This window comes from Aulonocara sp. 'chitande type north' Nkhata Bay, linkage group LG11 (assembly GCF_057382095.1).
Source record: "Aulonocara sp. 'chitande type north' Nkhata Bay isolate Kocher_YH1m ecotype deep benthic linkage group LG11, A_spYH_male_GT1.1, whole genome shotgun sequence".
Lineage (NCBI taxonomy): Eukaryota > Metazoa > Chordata > Actinopteri > Cichliformes > Cichlidae > Aulonocara > Aulonocara sp. 'chitande type north' Nkhata Bay.
Window position 1 is genome coordinate 19,428,569 of NC_141354.1, and position 13,299 is coordinate 19,441,867.

The 13,299-nt window shown below is 39.3% G+C and overlaps 1 protein-coding gene across 4 annotated transcripts in view; it reads right to left on the bottom strand.

The window, feature by feature from the left end:
* ptprub (protein tyrosine phosphatase receptor type Ub) overlaps positions 1–13,299 on the bottom strand; it is a 203,580-nt gene that overhangs the window by 77,970 nt on the left and 112,311 nt on the right. For all 4 annotated transcript variants that reach the window (XM_086310943.1, XM_086310942.1, XM_086310941.1 and 1 more), the window contains exons 4-5: positions 8,855–8,936; positions 2,166–2,281 (exon numbers count right to left, since the gene is read on the bottom strand). In XM_086310943.1, the coding sequence (XP_086167069.1) occupies positions 2,166–2,281; positions 8,855–8,936 (198 nt within the window). The remainder of the gene's footprint in view (positions 1–2,165; positions 2,282–8,854; positions 8,937–13,299) is intronic.

Consider the following 13,299-nt stretch of genomic DNA (forward strand, 5'->3'; position numbering starts at 1 on the left):
AAAGTAATAATAAATAAATTCTAACAACAGCTGATCAAGCTTAAACGTGCTGCTGTTGTTCAGCCGATGGTTTCCTCTTTCTGGTGCAAAGTGGGCCAAAAGCAAACCAGAGAGACGGACTCGCGACAGAAAAGCCGATCAGCTGATCGTTAAGCAGTTTCATGATTGAAGTAGCAGCCAGAAGAAGCAGTCGCTCCATATATCGTTTGGTAAGCTTAACGCAGGAATGCTTTACAAACATTCAGAGATGGACTTACACACTTGCTTTACTTCTCTCGGGGATAACTTTGTCGGAGATGAAATGCCGGGTTGCTAGCGAAGCTCCACATGCTATCCAGACCACCGACAGGTCCCGCATGCCACAGCCGCTCTATCACGTGATGCATACTGCTCCGACGTGCTAACGTTCTGAGGTGAGTTACGGCGTGTTGCAAGTTTTGTGAGGTGCTTTCGTGATATTTAATGGATCGGATTAAATTTTTTATTTTTCTCCGATATCCGATCCAGTAATTTAGGTCAGTATCGGACCGATACCGATACGTAATATCGGATCGGTCCATCTCTAGTTATGCCAGCTAATTACCCAACGCATTTGCCTTCATCTTTGTGTTTGACTAAATGGGTGGCTTGATCAGAGAGGTATGGATGAGGATACAGCAATTACCTAAATCATACGTCTCCCATTTTCAAACAATGCAGAAGGTTTTCCTGGGTCAGCTTTGATTAATGCTGGCTGCAGTGGGTGGTAAGATGCTCAAAAGCACTGAATATGTAGCTACATGCTAACTGTATGCATGAGATGGACAAATTATGAATCCCTACAATAAGTCTTTAATTGGGCCTCGAGAAGAGAAGAGTTAAAAAAAAAATACTCATTCACATGGATTCAAATGGCGACCATCATGTGAATAGATACATTGCAAAAGGACAAGAACACAGCGATCCTATCAGCAAGGCGACTTTTCAGAGGCAGCGGAGTGAAGACACTTCAAGGCCTTCATAGCCTTTATAGCATTCAGCCTTTGTGTACCATCTTTATTTAAGGATAAATACGTCTGGGTTACATATAATGATGACACACAGAGAGAGACGTGACAGTTATGTATGCAGTAAACTGTAGCAGCATGTGAAAACTTAACCATGAGTCACAGACCTGCGGACAAATCACTAAACACAAAGATCAACACACCTATGATATATTTCCATTACGTGGATTGACTTATCCTAACCCAGGGTTTCCACTGTGCATTCACTTAAAAGGTGCAAAGTAACTAATTTTAAAAGCTAAAACTGTAATGTTAGAAAATTATGAACCAATTACTCAAATAATACAGACAAATGAGTGGCGTGATTTTTTTTGAGAGGAAACACACCCTCATTAATAATGTTAATAATAACATAAAGTTGTTTGCAGCCAACAGGAGAAAAAAAACATCAAGGTCCAAGAATCTGCATTTATTATTGATGCTCATCAGGGAAAGGCTTAAGACACGACTGTAAAACTTTAGATATTCCTACTATCCGCACTCCGAGAGCTTCCAGGATCGGTGACACTATTTTTGGGTCGGCGGTGATTTCATACCAATTGATCTCTAATCTAGAACATAACCTGCTCCTGAGCATATGAAATCTACAGCATAAGTTACCATCATGATATAGCCTGGTAAAGTACAGAAAAAACACAGCCTTTGTCGTACTAAACACCCAGGGTTCAACCTGAAGTTGCCCTGATAAGATAAAATCTTACTTCACACTACAGGCCTCAGGACTCCTGGCTGTAGGCTATAGCTTCTACTTGAAATGAATGTTCAAATTTCTTTTTTGAAAAGTCAATCAAATAACAACAAGGAGAAACAAAATAACCAGATAGCAAGGAAAAAGGTGCAAAGTTGAATAAAATTGACACAATGTTTGTGGTCGCATGTGTCTTTTTCTGTGTGCAGGATGGTTTTCTCTTCATAGGAAAGTGTGTGATGACTTTTACTGTGTCCCACGTGCCCAGGGAGCCTTGTCTAATAATCCGTCTGTAACATTAGGCACTAGAGTTAGTATTAAAAGAAGTCTTCCCTTTGTACTGTTGCCATGTTGAAGGTAAAAATACAACAAGCTGACACACAGTAAACACAGGTTACTTTCGGCAATAAACACCATCATGAAGCACTAACCTCCAACAGGAACTTCTCAGCCTCTGATGCCCTTCCAGCAGCAACACACTGGAAAGTGGCATTTTGCCCAGCATTGACCTCCTCATCTCCTAGCCTGGAGAAGTGTGGCGCCTTATCTAAAGAGACAGACAGAGAGAGAGAGACCCACTGTGAGATTAAAAAAAAAAAAAAAACCCATTACCTTTCAACCGTTCATTTCATTCATTCATTTCATTTATTTATTCATTTTCAGGCACAACAAATACCTATATTGAACATAAAATACACAAAACAAAAAACAAAACTTGCCTGAAAAAGGAGTGGGACGAAGAAAACTTATTAAATCCCACCCCTATACTCACTCATCAACAAAAAAAAAAACAATAAACAGCTACGCCCATCATTGCATACAGACCCATCAACAGCCCCGGGCAGATACAAGCATCTAAGCGGCAGCTCGCAACCAACAATTAGAGCCTTCATAACTGAATACAGAATATATAAATTATAAATTGCATTACCACAGGTAACAGGCAGTAATAACTACAAGTAACAGACACACATACATATACATACATATATATCTACACACACAAGTACATATATGTACATACATACGCACACTTTATTTTTTATTTTTTATTTTGGAATCCATACCAGCAATGGTAAGAGGACAGACATTACAGAGCACACTAAAACCCATCATTGAGTATACTGTGACCAGACCAACTGTTTGTAGAGAAATTTAAATCTATGAATATTTTTGCATTGTTTCAATTGTAAACTCAGACTGTTCCAGATTTTCACACCACATACAGACACACAAAAGCCTTTACGGGTTGTTCGAGTTCTGGGTAATTTGAATTCTCCAAAGCCTCTCACATTATAAACCTTTTCTCGAATTTCAAATCTAGTTTGTAAATTTGCCGGTAAAAGTTTAGTAAAAGCTTTATACAAAATTATGGATGTTTTGTAATTAACCAGATCCTGGAATTTAAGTAACTTTGCCTGAAGAAAGAATTTGTGAGTATGATCTAGATAACCAGCCTTGTGAATAATACGCAGTGCTCGTTTCTGTACTGTGACTAATGGATTAGTTGTATTTTTATATGTATTTCCCCACACTTCCACACAATATGTAAGATATGGAAGAACCAGGGTACAGTACAGAGTACGAAGTGCATCTTTATTAAGGAATTGTTTCACTTTGTTCAAAACTGCGAGGCTTCTGGAAATTTTGGTTTTTATGTGTCTGATGTGGGGTTTCCATGAAATTTTGTTATCAATTATAACTCCCAAAAATTTGTTTTCACTCACATTATCAATTGGTACACCTTCAATGATAATTGGTAATTCTATATTATATTTTAAATTACCAAAAAACATTGCTTTAGTTTTATTTATATTTAATGATAATTTATTTATGTCCATCCATTTTTTTTATTAATTTTAGCTCCCTGTTTACAGTCATTACAAGATCAGTATAATCATCGCTACTGAAAAATATGTTGGTGTCATCTGCGAACAGTATGAGTTTAAGTACTTGAGAAACATCAAAAATATCATTTATGTATACATTGAAAAGTTTTGGTCCCAACACTGGCCCTTGGGGAACACCACATGTAATACCAAGTTTCTCTGAATGGTAATGCCCTATGCTAACATATTGTTCCCGACCCGTTAGGTAACTTTTTAACCAGTTACCAGCTTTCCCTCGAATACCATATCTTTCCAATTTATCCAGTAAAATTGAGTGATTGATTGTGTCGAAGGCCTTTTTGAGGTCAACAAAAATACCAACTGCATATTTATTTTTATCCAGTGTATCAGTAATTTCTTCTACTGCCTCAATTATCGCCATTGAAGTGGTTCTTTGCGTTCTGAAACCATACTGACCAACATTTATTATTTGATGTTTTTCAAGGAATTTTTCTAATCTTGAATTAAAAAGTTTTTCTAGAATTTTTGAGAATTGAGGCAGTAGAGAAATAGGCCTATAATTGGTAAAACTGTGTTTGTCATTACTTTTATATAGTGGTATTACTTTCACAATTTTCATTTTTTTTGGAAAACAACCGGACTGAAATGATAAATTACAGATACATGTTAAGGGACTAGCAATATTCAGAATAACCTGTTTAACTACAGACATATTTATGTCATGATAATCCATTGAAGACTTACTTTTACATTTTAATGTGATATTTATTACTTCTTGCTCATTTGTAGCTGAGAGGAACAGTGAAAAGGGATTTGATTTTATATTACTGATATTTTCATTTTTATGACACGGGATGTCCGCTGCTAGTTCAGGGCCAACATTTATGAAGAATTTATTGAACCCATCGACAATATTACTCATGTTGTGATTTTCACCATTTTCACCATTTTTCACCATTTGCATCAGTAAAATATTCACAATGCAAGTCAGATTAACATAACATGTTTTGATCCAGGTTTTCTTTTTGTTTGTTTTTTTAAATGCAAGAACAGAAATTTCAGGCTTTTTCTGTTTTGAAACAGCAGTTTGGAGGACTTTGTATGAAACTGACCGGCTATGAAGGGCAACCATTAAAAACAGAAATCAGTTTATCAGTAGTTTGGCAGCAATTTATTCACATATTTTCATTCGGTTCATTCAGTTTGCATCAGCCTTTTCAGGCTGAGGGGTAAGAATTGATTTTCGTTTCCAGTTTCTCCACGGTCAAAATTAAGTCTAAATTTGCACTGCATTTTCAAAAAAAATGTAATTACGATATAAAATACAAGAAAAACATTTATAGAAATTGAGTGTTGTTGAGGTTAAAGCCACTGATGCCCATTTTCTTTCTGTAATGTTTAATCCACCAGTATGTACAAAGCTCTGATATTTTTAATGCTAAAATTGTTGTTTTGGCATGAATTATTGTTGTTATCCATCAATTTTCAAATTTAGCTTTTTACAGAAATGCTGAAAAAATAGTAAAGCACATAATTATTATTATCTAAGATGCCAAATTACAGTTATTTACTTGTGTTCCTGAACACGCAGATAGTTTTGCTCAACGTTATGCTCAATTAATCTGTGACTTCACAGAGAAGTCGAGTGCGTCGGCTCAAATTTGGGTATAAACAGGTGAATTCTCCAGTGAATTTTGACCAGTTTCCAAAATACTCCCGTTTCTTTGTTTTTATGGCAGGCTGTGTAATAAATGTGTTCAGCGCTGCGTATATAGTTTTATCGCGATGGAAATTCTGTAAATGCAAATGTGGGCAGTGGCTCGCTCAGAGCCCACCACTAAAATAACTTACAAACAACATCAGATTAGAGGGGATCTATAGATAAGCACAATGTGGGAGTGAATCTGTGGAAGAAAAGCCAGCGAGTGAGCATTGGCTCTCTGCATTTCGACTAATAATGTCCCAGCAACCTGCGCGGGAGCCGCCAATGAGTCAGTGTGTGGGAGTAGCCGTCTCACCCAACTCCATGATTAACAATAGAGCAATGAGTACCAAACCCCTGCAGAGCCAAATCACTGGGTAAATGCTGGCAGCACTGCCTGACAACTCTGAGAGATGGGGTAGCAAAAGTTGACATGTCACTCCAGATGACTGACAGGAGGAGAATGCAGGGCTGCTGTGAAGCCGAAGCATCGGGGAGAAGCAAATGTTTGCGTCTCACTCATCTTCTGCCTGGTTTTGCACAAGACTCTGTTCCCATCTAGCTGCGAGGAAGATGACAATTTCTTCATCTTGTTTGTATACAGTAAGTAAAGGAGAGTGCTTGCATTTGTACCCCACATGTGGCCATGTTTCCTTTGAGTGACTTTCCCTCCTAAGGTTTATTCATAATTCATGCGAGCCAAATATACAGTAAACAAACACTGAAATGAGTGTGAATAGAAAAGAACAAGCTCTGCATTTGGAACCGACTGCAGTGTTATACAGCTAAATGTGTCAGATCCTATCCTCGGGACTCTTTAGCGCGATAAATATTTCATTGGGCTGCAACACTGGTTTCAGAGTCAAGGATTAAGACTCAGGAGAATACAACAAAAATGTCAACCATGCTTTATCCAGTATTCCCAGAAAGGAACTTTTTGTCGAGAGTTCCTCTTAGTTTTGTTTTTGTTTTTTTTGTATGCAACACTTAATGTCTTTTCACTCCTTTTCTTCCTCCACACTCTTTGCTGCCAAGTAAGGCAGGCTGGCTATGTGCCACATCATAAGGCATGTTCAGGTCTTGATGAGAGTCTTAATTATTTAATGACCACAGTGGGAGCATTCAGAAGTTGCCATCTGCTATGTCTGGAAGTAAAAGGGTGTCTGACTGGGTGATATGCATACAGTATGGGTACAAAGCAATCTTACAGCCAATGTTCACGTAATAGAGCTCCTGGTGGTATCCTCTGTAACGTGAAATCCCCGAGGTGTCCAACTCAGCAAGAATAAAAAAAAAGAAATAAAAAACAGGGATATAACAGAGATCCCCCTGAGAGTAAAATATCCTTCAAGTTTGTGTCAGGTATATAAGTCACATGAAAGCAGCGTGGCTCAGGTGTTAAATGTGCTATGAGCTGACAAGAGCCCTTGTGTTCAGCAGTGGGACTGTACAGGGAGTGTGTAAGTGACAGGGAGAGACTTTGTCCGAGTATTAAGCTCGGGAGCTTTAGCGAATACGTTTTATACAAAGACTGTACATCACTGTGTAAAAGTCTTGAGCCACCACTCATTTCTTTATATTTTGCTTGAAAATGGGAAATAGGTGCTGTAATTGATTTAAACGTGAAACCATACATGTTAATACAGTATATAAGGCAAACACAGAGCCAGTACTTTTTAATAAGCTTGAAAGTCAATATTTGGTGTGACCACCTTTATTTCTCAGGCAGCTTTCATGTCATTTCATGATCTAGTTTTCAGGAATAGCTCTCCCGGCTTCTCTAAGGACAAAAATGGATGCTGTTTGGATGTTGGCTGCATTTTGTTTTGTCCAATGATCCCACACTGCTTCAACATCCGTGAGGTCTAAGCTCTGAGGGGCCAATCCATGACTGATTGGGTGTTTTTCTATCCAGGTGTTCTTTTACTGCATTGCCAGTGTGTTTGGGATCACTTTCGTGTTTAAATATGAAGTCATTGCTCATCACACACTTTCCAGATGGTATTTACATGGTGGATCAAAATCTGACTGTACTTTTCTATGTTCATATTTCTGTCAGTTTTGGCAACATCCCCAACACCACAGCTCCAAATCATGATGAGCCTCCACTGTGTTTTACATGTGACTGTAGACACTTACTGTTGCAGCTCACTCCTGAGCTCCTCCATGCACAATGATGACTTGAACCAAAAATGCTATATTATATCTGTCAAACTGTTCTCTTTGTCACTTTTCAGAGATTCAACTTTCAGAGATTCAAAAAAATGGGGAAAAAAATGTTGTTTTTGCAACAGGCTTCTAGTAACAAAGTGCCTAAAGATGCAATTTAAAACGGGTTCTTTTGCAATGTTGTTTGTTATATGTAACAGATTCATCTTGTGTGTTGTTGCCTTTTTTGTGCTTAAATGAGTCATAGGTCAGGGTTAAGTGGCTTACAAACAAAAACTCAGAAAACAGTCAGGTACAAAATGTTCAAAGAAAAACTGAGACCCTCATAAAGCCTGGAGAACTGCTAATCACTCACACAGTAGTGCATATAAAAGATGTATCCAAGCCTGAAAACTAAAGCTAGTGCCAATGTCATCGGTGCCTTAAACCTAAACAAACCTTGATGTGATTCACTCGTCACAGTCGTTTCAGGGACCTAGTAAGTGATACACATTTGATAATACTAGAAATAATCCAGCAGCAGTGACTGTAATTTGGTGTACACACCAACGTAGAAGGTGGCAGTGCCGCAGCTCAACACTGATTGCCAGTTACCATAATAGGAAAGAAGAACTCCAGTTCCCAGCAAAGTGTGCGGCTGCAGCTGATCCATAAAATCAAGCTGAACTAGAAGACAGATAACACACTACCAGCACCTGACAAACCTACCTGTTATTGCTGGAGTTTGGAGAAAATTGCTGAGATATCACCAAGAGTTTGTTTGGTCAACATAACTGTAGCAGAAAACCTGACAATATGACAGTCCTAGCAGGTTTTTAAAAAAAGCAATAATGTCCATCTTTTATATACTATTTATATACTCTTGTTTCACACAAAGTTGTCAAGTTTAGGAAGAAAACTGAAATGCTCCTTTCACTTTTTCACCAGTGACACAAAAAGCCCTGTGCTGCTGGGAGCTGTTTATTATAACAACAACAAAAAAACAACCCTGAACAGGAGGCGTTTTCATTAAGCTTTAAAATGCAGCTAAATGTAGAAAACCTCTTTATGAGTTAAGTGCAAGAAAATGCGAAAGCCTTCACAGAGACTGAATTTGAGATTACACTGATTAACAAATAAATCTGCCTGTCAAAGCGTGCTGGAGGCAAAACGACAGGTGTGTTCTCAGGTGGAAGGGAGTGTTGGCATTTGGGTGTCACAGTGTCTTAATAGTGCCGCTGTTGTCACAGCGTGCCCCGGGAGAGCTTGTTGTACTAATATAAAAGGTCAATTAGCCATTACTCTTCTCCTCATCACATTTATATTTCATGCTGCTTTAAAATCTGTTTTACTCCCACCCCAAGAAAAAAAGCTAAATATTTCTTTCCTGCAGCATCTTCTGTGACCGCAATCCACTTACAGCAAGGATAGTTGAGCACCATGATGTCATCTATGGCAATGTAGCCTCGCCGCTCCTTCGAAACCGTTGCCTCAATCAGCACCTGCAAAAGTGAACATTAATAAATGATGAGCAGATTTTATTCGTTAGCAGAGCAGCTAAAGCATATACTTTTCATTAGCCTGATGCTCTCGAAGCTGAAGTGTCAGCGCATTTGAGGGCTGTGTGAATTCTACTCCACTCTGCTCTTGTTACTTCTACTGCGACAGGCGGATTAATTACAAACACACCCATCACCGCATGTTTTACCTCAGTCCACGGGGCCAAGGGAAATAATTGATTTATCAGGAGGTACACAGAGTTGTTTTTGTTGTGTCGCATTCTAAACGCAGGACAGCCACAGCAGCTGATAATGCAACTTGCCACGAGACTCAAGGGGAGGACAAACCTCCACACCCTCCTATGGAACAATAAGCTGGATGAGCTGTGGGCTCTCATGAAACCTAATCAATATCAAATCACCAACCTCAGTAACACTGAGAGAGTTATGGGACACGGGGGTGATGTTTGTTTTTGCACCACCAAGGACAGTCTCCCATCCACAAGTTTGATCAAAGGCCAGCTTTGAGTTATTGTTTCTCATAATCCTCTGACAAAGTGATTACAGCATGTTTCCTGTCGCTGGGTTTGGATTTTTACTGAGGCTCCACCCCAAATTAAAATGAAATCACATCCTCAAAGCTGCTTTAAATGTGTCTCACATGATATTCTAAATCATGTTAGCTTAATCTTTACAAGGTCAAATACACTGGCGGCCACCAGAGCTCCCCTTCAGCCTCCTGGAAGTACTGGATCATCTGTTACCAGGTTCAAAATGTTCCATTCTTATTGTTTAATGTTGAAACACTAAGCAGGCAACATCTTTTAACACTTTTAATTCATCTTTTAATTGTCCCCTGGCCTTAAAATCCAAACAGTTACATCAGTCTGACAGGAGGAAAGTTACTATCACTATGAAAATTCACAGAATGCAAATTGGGAAGAAGCTCTGAATGCTGTCAGAAGAAACTGTGGTGCTGGTGTAGATACATATTATACTGCACCGTTGAAAAACCTGCAAAATAAAAACAAACTCAGGGAAAAATATCACTGTAGCTGAATACTTCTCTGCCAATACCAAAATTATACTTTGCACAACCTCTGTCTGAGAGCTGGTTAGGGTTTTTTTTTTTTTTTTTACTTTTTGATTTACACTGAAGGAACTTTGACACCCACATCATCTCTGCTACCGCAATCCTCTTATGTTTGAACACCTAATTTAAGAGTCACAACTGCATCTTCAGGACCTCTGGCCCAAACCGCAGCCTTCCACAGTCAGCAGGACGGAGACGGTCCACCTTCTTTGGGCTTTGAAAGAAAGACGCCAACCGGTGTGACAACAAACTCAGCCATGCGTGACCCCTAAAGGCACCTTCCCAGAGAGATGGTGATGGGATGTGAGGAGATTGGGGTCAGCTGAAAAAAGAAAAAAAAGTCCAGACAGGATGCCATGCAGGAAGCCAGGCATGCACAGAGGGGAGGCTTGAAGCTTGCAGAAGGAGAAGTGGAGTGGGGAGGAGAGGAGAGGTGAAAGGAAAAGCAGGAGGAAGGGCCCTGGCTGCTGGGTCTCCTGGAGTTGGAGGCTGACCCCGCTCTGTCCACAGCTGGCTGCTCTACTCACAGAGGAGCACTGAGGCTAATCTCCTTCTGTCAGAGTCAATTTTTCCTGTTTGTTCCCAGACTTTGTTGGAACCTGAGCTGGAAGATGGCACCGCTTTTCAAAAGCAATATTAACGTTTTACTGTTTTCATCGTTTTCCCCCTTCTTCAGGTTGTCAATTCGCTTAAAAGCAGAGTCCTCCCCTCTGATTTGATTTTCTCTGCCTTTCCATTTTTCGCTGTCTGCCTTTATTTCTTTCATCTTCCTCTCACATCTTCTTTACTTAACTCCTTACAAGCCCCTGCTTAACCAGAAAATAAACAAACAAATCATTGCTATAATGAAAGGATAATATACTTCCGTATGTTGACCTGAATTAGCTGTGTAAACACATGCGGCCATGCCATTAGACTAACATCAAAATTAGCCAGAAACACTGATTGGGATTAATGGCATACAAGACAGAGGGAAAAAAATGTCTCGGAAGTCTAATTAAGGTGTTATTACTCTCCGCTGAGCTAAAGCACTGAGGAGATTGATTGCTGGTTAATCCTTGAACTTCTTAGCCATTAGAAGAGCAGCTTTTTACGAGGGAGACATTCAGAGCATTTGTTTTAATAAACAACCTCTGCGGATTTTTATTGAAAGCCACTTTCCCAATGAAACTTTCCATGTGCCTATTCTTTATTCTAATGAGCTGCTACTTTTCTTTCTTGGGATAAAAACGCAGGCATCATCTTTTGGAGATAAAAAAATAAGGAAATAAATAAATAAAAGAGTGACACCACAGTGATTTATGGCTGATATAAGATGCACATTATGAGAACATATTACATTATCCTGTAATACTGGCTTTTAGAAACGGTTATAATGTATACAAATCTGGAGACAATTTATTTGGCCCTATAAACGACCTGCTACCTTTTCTCCAGTCACGAGACACAATTAGGCACACCAGGCTTTCACTCACCATGAGACGCAGTCATACATTAGATAGATGACAAAGGATTGCGTGCTGAAGTAAATCTGATGGGGTAGGAATACCAAAGAATAGCAGCCAGTGTCTGAAGATATAATTTCAATGTCAAGAATCCCAATTCGCTCTGTACACCGTTAAAAAAACGAAAACCTTTAACGTAGCCATGGGCTCAGCTTGAGGACTCTCAGCAGGCTACAGCGAGGAAAATAGCAGAAATTATCAGACAAAGAGGAGACGCACAGATTCTCATTTACAAGCCTTTGATGTGTTTAATGCATGTTATCTTTTTCCTTTTTAACTGAAATTGGTTTTATAAGTAAACAAGATAACATCATGGGAAATGGTTTTACATATCGAGACTTAATAATAACAATGTGAAAAAATGTCTGAGCGTGTCTATGAAAGTAGACGCTCTGTCACTTTGTTATTCTGGAGCATTCAGGTGTGTCTTAACACAATGCCAAGGAGAAAAGATGTCAGCACTGATCTTAGAGGAGCAGCTGTTGCTGCCCATTAGCCTTGGAAGGGTTATAAGGGCATTTCCAAACAATTTAAAGTCCATCATTCACAAGTTTATTCCCATGTGGGAAACATTCAAACACTAGTCAATCTTTCCAGGAGTGGACATGGCAGCAAATTCACTGTGCAATGATCAAAAGAGCTACATGTCAGACTCCACAGGCCTCAGCTAGCATGCTTCATGTTCAAAAGTTCAAAATACTATAATTAGAAAAAGCCTGAACAGGTAGAGGTTCTTTAGAAGGGTTGGGCAGGAGTTTCTTCACTCTAAAAAGAACATCAGCAGCACGGTTTACGTTTGCACAGTTGCATTTGAACAAACCACAAGACAGGTGGTGGTGAGAATTAGCTGTAATGCTCAGCACCGTGTTAGTGCAAATTAGTGCAAACACCACATTTCAACAGTCAGGCACTGTGGTGCAGGGCTAATGACCGGGGCTTTTTTTGGCAGCCACAGTCGCCGCAGTCATCCAGTCGATCAGACCACGAACTCCTCTGCACACCAAAGTATTCTAGAGTCAAATATGAGGCCGTCTGTCTGACTGAAATCGGGGTCATGCAACAGGACAACGATCCCAAACACAGCAGCAAATCTATAACATAATGACCCAACGTCCAGACCTCAGTCGGATTAAAATGCTGTGGCAAGAGTGACGATGATGTGAGAGACTGATAAAGTCACACAGAAAATGATTACTTCAGTTTATCACTAATAAAGGTGGTTCTACAAATACTCAATCCTGTTCTTGTTTACTTTCAAAACGCTTTCACACGATTGTATATTCACATTTTCTCAATCATTTGCTAAAAAAAGAGGTGAAACACACATTGAACAAAACATTTCTTGTGCAGTTTTTTTTATAGATGACACAAATATGTAGGGAGTCAACATAAAACTATCATAAATGCCTTTGTGCACGATAATCATGTGGCAAACGTTTGACATCGTGTCAGCCATGCAGTGTGAAATTAAAATTTCATAGAAATCACCAGGTAAAAGAAAAGAAAAAGAAAAATATTATGTTTGCATCATACCATATAAACACATGGGGAAAAGTAAGAAAAGGAAATAAGAAGACAGGAGGGGTCGGCTGGGACCGGGTGGGTTCAGCGCAGAGGTGCATGTCTCCGGCTCTAGTTAGCAGTTTTGGGGGCTCGATAACATCTTTAATATTTGATAACAAGATTCTCCAGGTATTGCAAACACTCTAAACCAATATGAGGCAGAGAGAAATATGGCAATGCACAGCAGATCGCACTCGCACGACAT